Raw genomic sequence first — 17,383 nt, 5'->3', positions numbered from 1 at the left:
ATCAAACAAAAAACGACTTGAGGCTGTTAAGGTGCTTCAGCTAAATATTTAGTTAGCAATGTACTAACTAAATTTATACTTTCGCAAGGCACTGTATATATATATATATATATATATATATATAAATAAATAGCAATTGGTTTTGATATTGTATTATCATCAATAACATTCGGAGATTCTTATGTCTAGTTTGAGCGTCTAAAGCATTATGGATCCGCTGTACATAATGCACACATTTAATTCCACACTATCCTTTCTAATCTGGGTAAAACATTTATTTGTAATATTCAGCGTGCTACTGAGCGGCTGTAACGGTCACAGCTAATTAGCAGCGTGCAGCTTCTCACCAAAGCCTCTCTTCTCACACACAATGTCCTAACCTTCATTTCTCACAGCTCAACATCAACCCCACCCAGAACTTTCCCACCCTTCAGCTCCACACTGGACGTCAATCAAAAGACGGGCAATCAGTCACGAGCCGTGAAAAGACCTCGTCCCACTATCCCTTCATTCCTTCCTCTAACGCTCCTTTCTTACATTATCCCAGCGGCTCTGAATGGGCGGGACATATTTGAATCTCCAGCACGCCTCCTCTAAATTCCCGCCGCGGCCGTCATTGGTCGGCTTAATCACCACCGAGGCAGACAGTGCTGTCTTTTTCAGAGGGCTATAGGATCAAACCCACCCCTCCCTCGCTCTGCGTCTTCAGGGTCACGGCCCCCCTCGGACCGGGGCCCTTTGAGCCTGGCGAAAAGGATCATGTCATGAATGGAGCTTGATTTAGTTTTAACAGGGTGCTGTGTCCGTCCTCTAAGTGGTAAATGAATAAACATTAGCCGCGAAAGGCCTGCGGGGAAAGAGAACGGAGAGCGAGGCCTGTGAATGCTGAGAAGGTGGAGAAGGGGTGTGTGAGTGCAAATAGAAAGGAGGGGGTTTCCCGCTTCCCTCTGCAGGAACCCAAAGCAGTTAATTGGAACGTTTGTTTGTTCCTCACGTCCTTTGACGAGATGGGAGTGAAGATCTAAGTATGTCACATGCTGACTTCCCAGAGAGGGGAAATTAAAGGCGTGCGTTCACCGATACGGACTGTTTGCTTATGGCGCACTTCTGACTAAATATTTTACTGTTTTTGAAACCGTGATATAACAAAACACAAAATCAAAGAACAGGAATGATGACAAAAAAGTGTTAGGAGGTGCAGTATTGAAAGAGCTAACATGCTGGATGCATGTTGGCTTTATTCCTTCAATAGCTTGTTCATTTCATCTATCCAATAAACAAAAAATCAGTTTATGCTATATAACTAATATATATAAAAAAAAAGTCGCTTTTGTTCACCGAGGCTGCATTTATTTGAAAAAAAAAACAAAAAAAACAGTAATATTGGGAAATATTATATTTAAAATAACTGAGAGCTGAATTTTCAGCATCATTACTCCAGTCTTCAGTGTCACATGATCCTTCAGAAATCATTCTGATATATTTGCTGCTCAGGAAACTTTTATTATCATCAATAATTTCTTATTATTATCAATGTTGAAAACAGTTGTGCTGCTGAATATTTTAGCGGAAACGGCACATTTTTCAGGATTCTTTGGATGAATAGAAAGTTCAAAAGAACAGCATTTATTTGAAACGGAAAACTTTTGTAACATTATAAATGTCTTTACTGCCACTTTTGATCGATTTAATGCATCCTTGCTAAATAAAAGTATTAATTTCTTTAAAAAAAAAAAAACCTGTACTCTTAACTGCATTCACTTGTGGCATTCATCTACCCTTTGACCTCCAACATCCAGTTATCTGTTGGGTGTTGTGTTTAATGGGACAGACATGTGGCATGATCACCTCTGACATCAACGAATTGACCTCAGACAAGCAAATGTCACGACCTTTCACCCCACCGTCAGTCTACAAGCGATATAAAGATGGTCACTGGCCAAAAACAACTGGAATCCTCAAGAGGGTCCAAATGTTAAGTTTACACAGCACTCTGGTGGAAGAAAAAAACAAAAACAAATATCCTTTCTGTAGCACTCAATGGATGGAAACTGCAGGACTTTCTTCTCCAATTAATATTTACAAAAAGAGCACATCATAAAACTGAAAAAGGAATTGTTTTAAGAGTATTTGTGCACACATTTGTGTGTGATTTGTGCTATATCGCTTCGTTTTTCCCCCCAAGCTGAATGTATTTATACAAATGAGTGTAGAATTGTGCAGAGAAAAAAAAGGAGCAATGTAGAAATCACTTCAATAATTTAATCTGGAATTAGACAGTAGTCAAAGGTTTAATATTAGTTTCTTTTCTTTTGAACAATCTTACAGTAAAGATAACACACAAAAGACAAAACATTAAATGTGTATGATACATTATTAGAGAAAGGAATATTTACATTGTAGGAATATTTACATACTGATATTGCACATTGCTGCTATTGTTTGGACAACTTTGTGAAAGCATTAAGAAAATGACAAATGTTTGATTTAGAGATGTTATGCATGCATGCTGATTGGCATGCAAATTATCAGGAAAAATCTATAAATAAAAGATTATAGAATTTTGCTTTTAAAAAAAAATGTAGATACAATGCGCGGATTCTCACCTACAAAATTAAGACAAACTATTTCTAATCTTATAAAACAAAATAATTACATTATAAAGATCAAAGAATGTTTGGATAACAAATGCTTAAACTAACACCTGTAAAATTAATTTGATTAATGTAACAGCTTGGAGGTTTAGAGGTTTTTTGGTCACATTTTGTTTATGAACACATTCACAAGAAAAGTCACTTTAATCAGAAATATATTTTTTAAATCATCCTATCATTTAAAAAAAGACAAATAAAAATAAATTAATTGATCTTTTTTCCATTTTATAATTCTGAATGATCTGATTTCTGACCTAATAATTCTGATATGCAAATTAATTAAGTGAGATATTCAAGATATTTGCATCTCAACCTGCATGAAAAATGTCTTCTCTGAATCATCAAAATATTGTAGATATGTGCTTCATGGAAAGCAAGTCCCTAGTTGGTCATTTTGGCAGGTAGCGAGTATTGTTATCTTCAGGGAGAACAGCAGGAAAGCTGATGTTTTCACTGCAGATCTGATTCCGCGAGTTAACGCTGCTCCACGAAGTTTGTCTCTCTCCTGTATGAGAAACCATGCGTTACTTTCAGCTTTTAGTTCGATTTTGCTGCTCCTAAACTCAACGCGGTCATCAAGCGCCACCTTCTGGTGGAGAGAAGAAATCGACTCCTAATGTCAAACGATAATAAGAGATAAATACTATCTAAATATCTTTTTATTGCAACTATTGCTCTTCAATTACATGCTGACAGGTTTTTAAGCAGCTTTTTTCAATTTTCTTTTAAACTTCTTAAATTTTTTTTAAATCAAAATAACTTCTCTAATATTTTCTGTGAAGCTATATAAACACATTTTAACTTAATAGCAACATTATTATTACTGCTATTATATGTATTAATTTTCTTTTGATCTTTTTACAATTTTCTGTGAAGCTATAAAAGAAAATGCAATTTAGCGTTATATTTTATAATTTTCTTTTAAACTTTATTTTCGAATTATATATATATATATATACACACATACATATATATAGGTATTTACATATTCATTTCCTTTTGCTCTTTATTTTGTATTTTCTATGCAGCTATAAAATACATTTGAATTGTTGTTACTACAACATAATTACTAAATATTTTATTATGACGATAAACTAAACTACTACAAATATTAAACCAGCACTATTTTATATACAAACTCACCGTGCATTATTGTTCACTGTGCATGTTCAGTTCTGTGGCTTTTATGCATGTCTAGCATTTTCACAATTGTTGCGTCTAAATGATTACACATTTTTGTGTACAAATGTCTTCAAGGACAAAAAGGATCGTGTTCAACGGTCCCTTAGGCTGGCCGCACACTAGAAGATTTTAAGGCCGATTTGCAAAGGATCGGGGGGTGTGGCCCGATTCGCGGCTTGTCACAAATCCTCCCAAAAGTCCTCTATTGTGTGGTGTCATTACGATTATTTAACTGCTCCCGATCGAGACGGAGCGTTACCGAACTCATATCGCAAATATCAAACATGTTTGATATTTGAACCGTCTTCATGTCTGTGGTCTCCCATGGTTTTAAAATCGGTTAAGATTTGAAAAGCGTCTAGTGTGCAGCCAGCTTTAGTATTCTGAGTCTCATGCTGATGTCTGTTGGACATTTTTCACCTCACAGGAGATGCTCATTATATGATAGCATTAGCATATTTAATTTTCATTAGACAGATTAAAATGTCTATAATTCACATAAACAAGCCAATAACTGAGGAAACGGTAACCGTGTCTCATTTTAAATGGTCAGTGCTTTATTCCAGTACTCACATGTCTGCATGTTTGTTGGGGATCATGTGGTTGTTGTAGGCCACGATGGGAGGAACACTTTCTTCATCCTCAGGAACCTGCAACGGTCGACGGAAAAAAAGAAATAATGTATAAAAATAACATAATATTATATTGTATTTTAAATCAAGTTAAACTAATTTCCTGCAAATGTTAAAAGAAACTGTCTGACCTCCCAGTAGATCTCGTCATCAAAGCAGTTTTCATCTGCAGGATCGCCCCAGATGGGCAGCTTCAGAACCAGGCCTGTTGGTGTAACAATACAGTTATGTCAACATGATAAATGTGACATTTCCATTACAAACTCCAGGTGAAGTTCAGGTGTATTTGTGTGAAGCCTGAGCCCATAATGCAAAACCATTAGGATGACTGACTAGCTAATGTCATCCTACACAGTCCTCTCTAGTTTTCATGTTACAAACAACACACCTGTGCCACTACATGGAAAACAATCACAACAAAGCGCTTCAGATCCACAAGCTTTTCTGAAGTATTGTATTGTGTACTTAAACCGGATTAATATCAAAAGACTCTTACCAACAAATATGCCACCTCCAATTGCAAAACACAAGGCCACACACAGTCCTGCTGCCTGATATCCGCCCTGGATAGTGGGTACACGTTTCGCAAAAGGCCCCGTAAAGTCAAATGTATTTTCCAACCTGAAATGGACAATGGTAATTATTAGAGTGAGCTAAATATTATTAATACCAATTATGAACAGTTCACCCAAAAATGGCCATCCAAGATATAAGTGAGTTTGTTTCTTTAGCAGAACATGTTTGTAGAAAAGTAGCGTTACATCACTTGCTCACCAGTGGATCCTCTGCAGTGAATGGGTGCCGTCCGAATGAACAGCTGATAAAAACATCACAATAATCCACACCACTCCAGTCCATCAATTAACAGCTTGTGAAGTGAAAATCATTGCTTCTGACTAAAATAGGTGTCCTCTATTTAGAAAATTGCTTTCTATGGTGAAAAATATAGAAATGTGCACAGATCAAGCACCATTTTGGATTATGGACCGGTATTTTGGCCAGAAGTGATGGTTTCAAGTAAAAACACCTTGATGGATTTGTTTCTCACAGAGATGTGGCTTTTCACTTTGGAAGTTGGAATTGGTGGACTGTGTATTATTTGTGTTGTTTTTAATCAGCTGTTTGGACTCTCATTCTGACGGCAACCATTCACTGCAGAGGATTCATTGGTGAGCAAGTAATGAAGTAAAGCAAAATTTCTCCAAATCTGTTCTGATGAAGAAACAAACTCATCTACATCTTGAATGGCTTGAAGGTGAATACATTTTCAGTGAATTTTCATTTTTGGATGAACTATTCCTTTAAACTTGTGTTGCGTGTAATACAATGTAATTATTTTCCCGTTTACTAACCCTAGATCTCCATAAACAGTGTTGGTGGCAGCAGCGGCGGAGATGGCACCCACAATTCCTCCAATGACACCTGGCATAGCGTGCAGGTTATGGATGCCACAGGTGTCCTGAATCTTCAGTTTCTCCTCCAAGAACGGCTGAGGAGTAAAGACAAATGAATCGTTTATAACAAAAGAACGTTTTTACTGCGACAATGTTCTTGATCAAATGAGCGTAGTTAAATCAATAATTAAAGAAACACAGATGGCATAAAAGTCTGGCTGGAATAACTCATCTGACAGGCAAGACTCACCGAGAAATGAATATAGCCCATTGTGGATATGATGCCACAGAAGAAACCCACAATCAAAGAACCGTATGGTGACAGCATAAATTCAGCTGCTGTTCCTACAGCAACTCCACCTGCCAGTGTGGAATTCTGGATGTGAACCTGGACGGGGAAAAAAAAAAAAAAAAAAAAAAAAAAAAAAAAAAAAAAAAAAAAAAAAAAAAAAAAAAAAAAAAAAAAAAAAAAAAAAAAAAAAAAAACCGGGAGGGGGAAAAAAAAAAAAAAAAAAAAAAAAAAAAAAAACACATTTTGGCATTCATTCCATTTAAATGAAAGATGCAAAATTTAGTTCAAAATCGCATACATTTCCAAACAGGTTAAATGAGAAAGTGAAATGGTTGACAAATTAATTTCCATGACTTGCTCATTCATTGCATTTGTTGGATAAAAGTGACAATAACAACAATAATAATAATAATAATAATAATAATACAAAAATACAAATATATGAATATAACTAAATATATATTTGCATGACATTAATGTAAAAAATTATTTTATTTTATAAATTTTTGCAAGTTTTCCAGGCTTGGAAATCACATTTTTAAAATAAACTCGTATTTTCAGTTTTTTTTTTTCATGATCCTGTGAAAAATTAAATTAAATAAAAAAAATTAACAAAACACCACAACACAACACAAAAAACCAAAACACAAAACAAAAACCAAAACAAAACAAAACAAAATAAATTAAAATAAAAAAAATGTTTCTTTCTGTTATCTGATAGAATCTTGTGATTTGGTGAATCTGGTCTGCTAAAAAAAAATGGCAGATGCTTACCATGTCTAGTTTCCCTGTTTTCTCAAACAGGCTGGATATGGCGACTGTAGTGAGGACGGTGGAGGCCAAGGCCAGGTATGTGTTGATGGCAGCTCTGTGCTGACCGTCTCCATGATCAGCAATGGCAGAGTTGAAACTTGGCCAGAACATCCACAGGAAGAGGGTGCCTGCACAGGACACCAGGGTGTAAAATGCAAACAATATCTGAGCCTTCAATTAATTTTTGCATCAGAGTCAATCTGTGTATTTGCTAAGAAAGCTTTTGCACAGAATGTCCAGCAGTCCAATAACAAAATATATTGCAAGCAAATGGTCTAACATTTGTAACAAGATTAATGGACTTACCAATCATGGCGAACACATCTGACTGGTAGACAGACCCGTTCAAATGTTTGCTCTTATCCAAATTAGGCCGATACAAAACCCATGAAATGGACAGACCATAATAAGCTCCAAAAGTGTGGATCACCATGGATCCGCCGGCATCTTTGGCCTAACAGGGATTGAATCATTGAACAAAGGTTAGCATGAACTGGTAGCAGCGTTCTGGATGAGCTGCAGCTGTCTAATGGTCTTCTTGTGAAGGCCGGTGAGGAGACCATTACAATAGTCCACCCTGCTGGTGATACAGGCATGAACAAGTTTCTCCAAGTCTTGACTGGAAACAAAACATCTAATTCTTGCAATGTTTTTGAGATGATAGTATGCTGATTTAGTTACTGCTTTGACATGACTACTGAAACTAAGGTCTGTCTCCAGAATCAGAATCAGAAATTTACTGAAATGAACACATCTGTCTTTGGGAAACAGCATGAAATTTGGTGAATGTGTCAAGAATTATATTAAAACATTTCTTCAACATCTTAAGAGCATGTTAACTTTGACAGATCTAAAAAATACAAAGCAAACCAGTGATCGGACCCACATGGAGGACGTTCAGGATGATGTACTCTTCAACGGCGAACAGCGTGATACCAAACAGCGTCATCACCAACAGCTGAACAGGACTGACCTTCCCCAGAACGGCTCCGTATGCGATCAGACACCCCGCCACACAGAAATCTGCATTGATCAAGCTGAACACAGAGGAAACGTTTAAAGGGGTCATATGATGCGATTTCAATTTTTCCTTTCTCTTTGGAGTGTTACAAGCTATCTTCAGTTTCTCCTCCAAGAACGGCTGAGGAGTAAAGACAAATGAATCGTTTATAACAAAAGAACGTTTTTACTGCGACAATGTTCTTGATCAAATGAGCGTAGTTAAATCAATAATTAAAGAAACACAGATGGCATAAAAGTCTGGCTGGAATAACTCATCTGACAGGCAAGACTCACCGAGAAATGAATATAGCCCATTGTGGATATGATGCCACAGAAGAAACCCACAATCAAAGAACCGTATGGTGACAGCATAAATTCAGCTGCTGTTCCTACAGCAACTCCACCTGCCAGTGTGGAATTCTGGATGTGAACCTGGACGGGGAAAAAAAAAAAAAAAAAAAAAAAAAAAAAAAAAAAAAAAAAAAAAAAAAAAAAAAAAAAAAAAAAAAAAAAAAAAAAAAAAAAAAAAAAAAAAAAAAAAAAAAAAAAAAAAAAAAAAAAAAAAAAAAAAAAAAAACACATTTTGGCATTCATTCCATTTAAATGAAAGATGCAAAATTTAGTTCAAAATCGCATACATTTCCAAACAGGTTAAATGAGAAAGTGAAATGGTTGACAAATTAATTTCCATGACTTGCTCATTCATTGCATTTGTTGGATAAAAGTGACAATAACAACAATAATAATAATAATAATAATAATACAAAAATACAAATATATGAATATAACTAAATATATATTTGCATGACATTAATGTAAAAAATTATTTTATTTTATAAATTTTTGCAAGTTTTCCAGGCTTGGAAATCACATTTTTAAAATAAACTCGTATTTTCAGTTTTTTTTTTTCATGATCCTGTGAAAAATTAAATTAAATAAAAAAAATTAACAAAACACCACAACACAACACAAAAAACCAAAACACAAAACAAAAACCAAAACAAAACAAAACAAAATAAATTAAAATAAAAAAAATGTTTCTTTCTGTTATCTGATAGAATCTTGTGATTTGGTGAATCTGGTCTGCTAAAAAAAAAATGGCAGATGCTTACCATGTCTAGTTTCCCTGTTTTCTCAAACAGGCTGGATATGGCGACTGTAGTGAGGACGGTGGAGGCCAAGGCCAGGTATGTGTTGATGGCAGCTCTGTGCTGACCGTCTCCATGATCAGCAATGGCAGAGTTGAAACTTGGCCAGAACATCCACAGGAAGAGGGTGCCTGCACAGGACACCAGGGTGTAAAATGCAAACAATATCTGAGCCTTCAATTAATTTTTGCATCAGAGTCAATCTGTGTATTTGCTAAGAAAGCTTTTGCACAGAATGTCCAGCAGTCCAATAACAAAATATATTGCAAGCAAATGGTCTAACATTTGTAACAAGATTAATGGACTTACCAATCATGGCGAACACGTCCGAGTGGTAGACAGACCCGTTCAAATGTTTGCTCTTATCCAAATTAGGCCGATACAAAACCCATGAAATGGACAGACCATAATAAGCTCCAAAAGTGTGGATCACCATGGATCCGCCGGCATCTTTGGCCTAACAGGGATTGAATCATTGAACAAAGGTTAGCATGAAGCCATTTGATGTCATTCATTTGAACTCAAAATACATTTTGTGGCTTTTAAGTTATGTCAATGAGACACTAACGTACACTACAGGTCAAAGTCTGGGGTCTTTGGGGATTTTCATGCATTTATGTGATCAAAAATACAGAATACTACAATCAAAAATATTTTATGAAATATACTTATTATCGTGGACAAAGCTGAATTTTCAGCATCATTACTCCAGTCTTCAGTGTCACATGATCCTTCAGAAACCATTTGAATATGCTGATTTCATGCTCAAGAAACATTTCTTATTATTATCAATGTTGAAAACCGTTGTGCTGATTAATATTTTGGGGAAACCATGATACATTTTTTTTAAGATTCTTTGATGAAAAGAAATTTCAAAAGTAGAGTATTTGTTTGAATAGAAATCTTTTGTAATAATATATTACTTTACTGTCACTTTTGATCAATTTAATGCTTCCTTGCTTAATAAAAAAATTAATTGGTCAGTAAAAAATTACTGACCTCAAACTTTTGAACGTTGGTGCATGAAAACACATTTGTACTAATAATTATAGGTATTTTGGTAAAATAAATAAATATGATTAATCAAAACAAAGTGTCATTGTACTAAAGCAAACTTATTATCTTCTGGAATATATATATATATATACACACATACACATACATATACACACACATATACATACATACATATACACATATATATACACTTTATTTTATCATTATATTTCATTATATATTATTTGTTATTTTATTATATATTTCTTTTATAGTATTTTATAATACATTTCAGTTAATTTAGGCAAGGCAAGGCAAGGCAAGTTTATTTGTATAGCACATTTCATACACAATGGTAATTCAAAGTGCTTTACATAAAAGAAAAGAAAAAAAATAATCACAACAATAAAACAAGGAATTTAAAAACATTGAAAATGATTAAAACAATTGATTTAAGAAGTTTAAAATGAATTTAAGAAAACGATTATACATAGAATATAGTGCAATCAGTTCGGACATAGCACAGTGCTCATTCAATGAATGCACAGCTAAACAGATGAGTTTTGAGTCTGCATTTAAATGTGACTAATGTTTTAGCACATCTGATCTCTTCTGGAAGCTGATTCCAACTGCGGGCAGCATAATAACTAAAAGCAGACTCCCCTTGTTTTGTGTGAACCCTTGGTATTTCTAACTGACTGATCCTAATGATCTGAGTGGTCTGTTAGGTTTATATTCAGTGAACATATCTGCTATGTATTTAGGTCCTAGGCCATTGAGTGATTTATAAACGAGTAAAAGTACTTTAAAATCAATCCTAAATATAACTGGAAGCCAGTGTAAGGTATAATCCGTAATTATGTCCCCACTGGATGCAACGAATGCCTCGTTTATAATGGGTTTTCATGTTTTTGAATCATCGCTCCGGCCTTACAGGGCATCATCACAGTATGAAAGAGCCGCAACATTTCCGTCACAGGCTTGAGGCATTCGGCCAATCACAATGCACTGGATAGCTGGCCAATCACAGCACACCTCGCTTTTTTAACGATGAGCTTTGTAAAAATCGATGCGTTTCAGAAAGGCGGGGCATAGAGGAGAAACAATAATGTACGGTATGTGGAAAATAATGTGTTTTTTGAATCTTAAACCACATAAACACATTTCATTACACCAAATAATGTTCTTTTTAGCAGCATCATATGCCCCCTTTAAATCAACTCACCGGTTAACATTTGCACCATTCGCTTCAGCCCTGAATTTGTGTTCCATTTAATTCGGTCTCATTTTTTAGTATCATGTACTTCATAGAAAGTAGCAAACAGTATAGAAGTGCCGATTACAAAATAAACAGGGTTGCCCGCATTCGCACAGTAAGATCATTCACATTCTTGTTTGTCAGGCTGTTTTTCTAATTACTGTTTACATGCTAAACAAATCCTTCATTCCCACAGGGAAGTGATACCGGAGGTAAACAACAAACTGGTTTGTCTGTAAGTTATCAACACTAGGTTCACATTCAAAAACTGCTTATTTTCTGCATTAAACCACAAACAAATGAGCAAATCAGCTAAATTTGGTGGAGGGAATCATCTCGGAGTACAACTTTTTAATCTGGTTTTAACTAAAACTTGTGGCCCGTTTTTTTGGCAGCTGTAATATCTCAGTAACATACTTTTCTACACCGATCTTGATCTTTCCATCTGTGTAGTCCAGAGAATGGAACCAGCCTTGCATCAGAAGAGCCCACTGGATGCCGAAAGCCGCAATCAGGAAGTTGAATCCCACGGCACCAAAGCTGTAGCGCTTCAGGAAGGTCATGAGAAAGCCAAAGCCCACGAAGATCATGACATGAACATCCTGAAAACCTGCAGAAAGATGAATATATATATATATATATATATAGTCAATCAAAACCATAGTGAGGATTATAAGAAATCAGTCTAATAGAAAGATGTGTTGTCAAGGATGTAAACAAACAAATATTGAAATACTGGGTTTTGAAAAGCTTTACGATGCAAAGAACCCACAAACATGATGATTCCCTTCTTACCGTGAATCATAGAGGCAGCTATATTGCACATATACTAATATATATTTTTACACACACTACTGTTCAAAAGTTGGGGGTCGGTAAGGTTTTTTTAATGTTTTTGAAAGAAGTCTCTTATGCTCACCAAGGCTGATCAAAAATACAGTAAAAACACTAATCAGTTTTCAATTTGAATATATTTTAAAATGGAATGTATTTCTGTCATTACTCCAGTCTTCAGTGTCACATGATCTTTCAAAAACCATGCCAATATGCTGATTTGCCGATTATCATTTTTGTAGATTAATTTTATTTATTGTTTTTTTTTTTATACAATGACAACTTTCAGGATTTTTCAGGATTAAAAAAAATAATAATAAAATAAAATAAAAGCATTTCTTCTATAAGGCAATCTTCTATAACATTATAACTGTCTTTACAGCAAGTTTCGATAAATTTAATGTGCCTTTTCTGTCAAAAACAAACTAACAAACAAACAAACAAACAAAAACAAAAAAAAACTGACTCCAAACTGAATAGTAGTTCTGAATAGCACTTCACATCAATTTTTAGAAAGCAGAATAAATATTAACCAATTTTTTTTTTTAATGTGACTTACATATTTTATTAATATATTAAGTGCACATTTTAACTTTGACAGCCCTAAAAATACCTAACTATTTCTTAAGTTCTCACATTTTTCACAGACCCCTTAGCACTCCCTTGCGGGTCCCGGACCCCATTTTTTAAACTGATGCTTTAGACAAGAGGATGACAATACAATCTGAAATAAATGAATGACTCTGAATGTACATTTACAACCAATATCCAGTTGCATCACCATGACTAAGGACAAAAGTGTGTTTTACCAAGTCACAAACTGTAATCGGAGCCTTTTGGTGGCATAACTGAGGTCAAAGGAGCAGTGAACTTGAAAAAAAAAAAAAAAACTGTAGCAGAGCTGAAAAGCAACCACACGTCAGCTTCCCAGAACAGGACGGGGTTGGGCTGGTTATTGTGAAGATGTTCTAGGTTTTCTTCCATTGTAGAAATGCACAACACCAACACAAGGACATCTAGGTGCTGATGGCACCACAAAACTAATGACAACAGATAGAGCTGTGCTTTCTGAACAAGCCCTTATTTGCACAGAGAAACAGAGCCGACTGGCCTTTTTCAGTCTGAAAGCTCTTCCAGAAACTGACTACACTTTGTCATCCTTTCGATCCGGCCTGGCATGATGCTTCACCTTGAAATGCTTCTCAACCGAAGATGCAGGAGCTACAAACCTCCAGGTCAAAAAACAATGAAATCTCCCACTGTAACAACTGCCTGGATCAGTTACAAGTCTTACTAAGTTGCCTGGACTGTATTTATACACAAAGAACATTTTCTGTGGGAAGTAACTCGAGTTAATTCGGACATAGCAGGTGCGATATATTTGTTTTCAGGCACATTAAGTGATATCAAATCTCACATTGCAAACAAACACTGCTTTTGACTTACATAAAGCATGTCATCCTTCACTCTTGTGTTTAAGCTAAGCACTTCACCCTGTCCTTGCACTATCAGGGAATATTTTCATAATTGACACCTTGAGTCTGGTCTAAAAGTGAACCGCAAGAAGATGAACTCCTCCAGGAGACTTCTGCAGCCAGCTATAGTCTCACCTCAACCATGACAAAATGCATTCAATGACATCTGATCTGTCCGCAAACAATAGTTTGTGTCCGAGTTCATGCACCACATGTCATCCAACACTTGCAACGTCGATAGTTGTAGAACAGAGGATCGTCTGAGCAGAAGACTGAAGATCTACAGGATACATGACTGAAGAATTCAACTACACCTTCGAAGATTCAAAAGAAGACAATGGATACTGATCTTTACATAAGCAAAGAGTAAATAAACCACCTACCTCCCCCTGTGCCACCTGTCACAAAAGAACATTTGTGGTAAAATTACAGTCCCATGTGCATAAGGAGGTATGCAGGTTCTCAAGTGTACGAGAGCAGGAGAAAAGCTCACAGATGTAGCAAAGTGATAAACGTCAATACCACAGCCAACAGATAGTGGTGCATTATTGGATGTTTATGTATGCATGTATATACACACATGTATAAGGGCTGGCAGTTTAACGTGTTAACTTAATTAGTTATGAAAAAATAACGCGATTAAAATATTTGAATGCAGTTAATGCAATGGCCCCGCCCCCAGACCTGTAGGTCATCTTACATTTCATACAGTTGACTGTTGACAAATACGATGCAGGGCAACAACTTCATAAATGCAGTTATGCCCTAAAATTCAAGATATTGGGGCAAAAATGCTCCTGTATGAGTTTTTGTCTCATTTATATCCCATGATAAGCGATATCACACGAGCAGCGTTTATCACTCGAGTGCTGTTTGTCCCAAATAGCACGAGTGCAAATGTGATTTTACACAACAGTTCAGTAAATAAGAAGTTAATATTGTGATATTTTAAACACAATATTGTCTGTTTTTGCAACAAAAAAAATTGACCTAAAGCCACAGCAGAACTCTTGTGTATCTGCGAGCAACACAGCGGTGTTTAGTTTCTGAATGAATCTGCGTTTTGAACGAATGGGGTGAACCAATGATTCAAAGGCCCATTCATAAAGTGAGCCGTGTACTGAATTCATGAATGAATCAGGCTGATTTATACTCGACGCGTCCGCAAGTTCGCTTGGGTGTGCGTGGCAAATATGATGTCATCATCGCGGTGTTGGCGGAAGTTCACTTTGAGTGCGTGAGACCTCGCGTGGCGGTGTGCATGGCATTTTTTGTAGCTTTCCCTGCAGCTCTGCTTCTGAAGATGCACGAGTTCAAGGCGACCCTGGCTGAACAGGCACGTCTGTGTGAAACAGAAAAACAGTTTGATGTGAAGTTCAAACTCCATCAGGTGCTTTTTGACGCTTTGAGGGAAAACCATGCATAGTTTTTTTGCATAGTTTGTCCAAGACTTTTTAAATTGAAGTATGTTTTATTGTTATTGTATAAAAATAGAATTAGAATTAATTTAGATATCATTTATACACTATTTGCTTAAAGTTGTCTTGTGTTTGATGCGAAATAAACCCAAAATTTTAAGATTATTTTAATCCGTTTGTAAGAAATTATTAATTCATCAACTCAAAGCAACCTTCCAACACAAATTACTTCTTCTCACCAGTGATTCCCGATGGCTTTAGAGCACAATTACTCCACGTCGCCCGATCAGCCCTGTCCCAAATGGCACCCTAAACCCTTGCGGCCTTCCTCGGAGTCCGCACTTTCGTGACATAATGCTGCTTTGACTGTCAGGTAGAAGTCCCAGTGCGGGCTCGGCAGAAGTGCGTATCGAGGGCGCATAACGGCCGCAAAGGGGGCGCTCGCGAGCACCCTTCTGAACACTAAAATGACACATGGGACACCCATATGGTCTCGTGGACTTAACGGACATGCACACACGGCAGCCATTGTAAGTCCATAAGACCGCAAGTGCACATGAAGTGTTCCATTTGTGACAGGGCCATAAAAGCCTAGTCCGTTTGGGAAGGTGCGCTCAGAGGCTCGTGGAGCGAAGCTACATCCGTTTGAACGAATCGAATGAATGAAAGACTCAAAGACATTTACCGCCACCTGCTGGCAGTTTTAGTTTCTTATTTAGAGTATTATTGAATTTTTTTTAAAAAGGGAAAAAAGTGAGAGAAAAAAAACTTTAAAGGGATAGTTCACCCAATTTTTTTTTAATTATGTCATAATTTACTCAAACCTGAATGACATACTTTCTTTTGTGGAACATAAAAGAAGGAATTTTGAAGACTGTTGGTAGCAAAGCTGTTTTGGTTACCAAGGACTTCCATTGCAAGAACGAAAAAAAAAAAATGGGATTCTCAAATTATCTTCTTTTATGTTCCATAGTTTGTGTTAGGCCCTTGTAGCCTAAACATTTATGTGTAATAAATTTTATGTTGAATCAAATAAAATATTTCGTTCTAAAGCTACTATTTGTAATGTCTACTCAATACTTTCTCATTTAACACAAAACTAGCATTAAATAATATATATATATATATATATATATATATAAATATATATTTATATAGACACTAATTAAAATAAGAAAACAGAATTGTGCACCTACTTGGATATCTGAAGTAGAAGTCATTCTCCATATCACTCGTTATATTGTTCCCCTTTCTGTAGTCAACCCAGTGAGTATCTTACTCCTCATTATACCGCACAAATACCCCAAAAAGAATGATCATAGACAGTTGCCAGACGAAGCAGACGGCAGGTAACCTCCACCTGACGTTAGTATTCTTCGGCCGGTCGCAGAAGTTCCTGATGCCCATGCAGTTGCCCATGTCTGCAGGCTCATAGAGCAGTCTGTGATGCTGCTGTCAAGAGATGTCTCACTTTTAAACGCAGCGGGAGCGCGGATGTGTGTCCGTGTCTCCAGTCCTCGCGCCCTCTCTCAGAAGAGAGAAAACATTTGCGAGAAATGTCTAAGGATGACTGATTGCTACAAGTTACGCCACATGTTGCTAATTGATGGCGCTGATTTTAAAGCACCCGTGTGTTGTTGTCGAAATATTCGGAGTCACTTCAGTTCTAATATGAGTATGCAGGTATTTCAGTTTATAGTTTTTCATTTAGAGTAAATCTGTTCAGTCAAAACTGCGTTTTTCAGCCATTGCAATTTGGATCACGGCATACGCCGCCAAGATGTCATAATTTATGCGGCAAACTGTTTGGCTGTGTTCTAAATGAAAAGCTAGCCTACTACTTCCTGATTTATTTTATTCAGTACTTAAATAAATACATTTCTGCAAAAGGCAAATACTCCAAACGTGTGACGAAACGTCACATGTTATACATAAAATGTTGCTGTTATTACTTATAGCCTATTAAATATTGGGAAATATAAATCACTTTCATAGAGGTTATAACTTCTGCGTGCTACTTTATTTTTATTTATTTAAATGTATTTACTCCATTTTAAGGCTGTAACCCCAGCAAAAACCTTCACGGGTGAACTCATGGACTGGATGGGCTGGATTTGTCCAGGGCCAAATTTTAGCCCCAGTCCAGCCTTGGGAGGAGCTGATTTATTTGATAAAGGAATTATTGCTAATGTGAAGCATTTTTAAACTTTCACCAGTTTCGTCATTGGCACATAATACACTCATCGTGCAATGTGCATGTATGGTACAGTTATGCTTATTAACCT

The 17,383-nt window shown here is 36.2% G+C and overlaps 1 protein-coding gene across 1 annotated transcript; it reads right to left on the bottom strand.

Moving 5' to 3' along the window:
* Window positions 1–1,779: 1,779 nt before the first annotated feature.
* On the bottom strand, window positions 1,780–16,885 carry LOC107720776 (ammonium transporter Rh type C-like). Its single transcript, XM_016528604.1, has 11 exons — window positions 16,295–16,885; window positions 11,789–11,981; window positions 7,854–8,004; window positions 7,274–7,421; window positions 6,929–7,095; window positions 6,113–6,250; window positions 5,821–5,957; window positions 4,965–5,089; window positions 4,600–4,673; window positions 4,410–4,486; window positions 1,780–1,993 (listed from the first exon to the last, which is right to left on the bottom strand). The coding sequence occupies exons 1-11, from the start codon at window positions 16,323–16,325 to the stop codon at window positions 1,933–1,935; spliced, it is 1,302 nt and encodes a 433-aa protein (XP_016384090.1). The 5' UTR covers window positions 16,326–16,885; the 3' UTR covers window positions 1,780–1,932.
* Window positions 16,886–17,383: the final 498 nt, after the last annotated feature.

This window comes from Sinocyclocheilus rhinocerous, unplaced genomic scaffold (genome assembly GCF_001515625.1).
Source record: "Sinocyclocheilus rhinocerous isolate Xijiao unplaced genomic scaffold, SAMN03320098_v1.1 scaffold1022, whole genome shotgun sequence".
Classification (NCBI taxonomy): domain Eukaryota; kingdom Metazoa; phylum Chordata; class Actinopteri; order Cypriniformes; family Cyprinidae; genus Sinocyclocheilus; species Sinocyclocheilus rhinocerous.
Note: the sequence above shows the minus strand (reverse complement) of the source record. Positions and strands in the feature narration are given on the sequence as shown.

Excerpts from the sequence above, each read along its gene's own strand:
- LOC107720776 (XM_016528604.1), bottom strand. The coding sequence starts at position 16,325 with ATGGAGAATGACTTCTACTTCAGATATCCAA. Across the intron at positions 8,005-11,788 it reads ATCAAGATCGGTGTAGAAAA|CTTGATCAATGCAGATTTCT; the intron begins GTATGTTACTGA and ends CTCTGTGTTCAG. Across the intron at positions 5,090-5,820 it reads ACTGTTTATGGAGATCTAGG|GTTGGAAAATACATTTGACT; the intron begins GTTAGTAAACGG and ends TGTCCATTTCAG.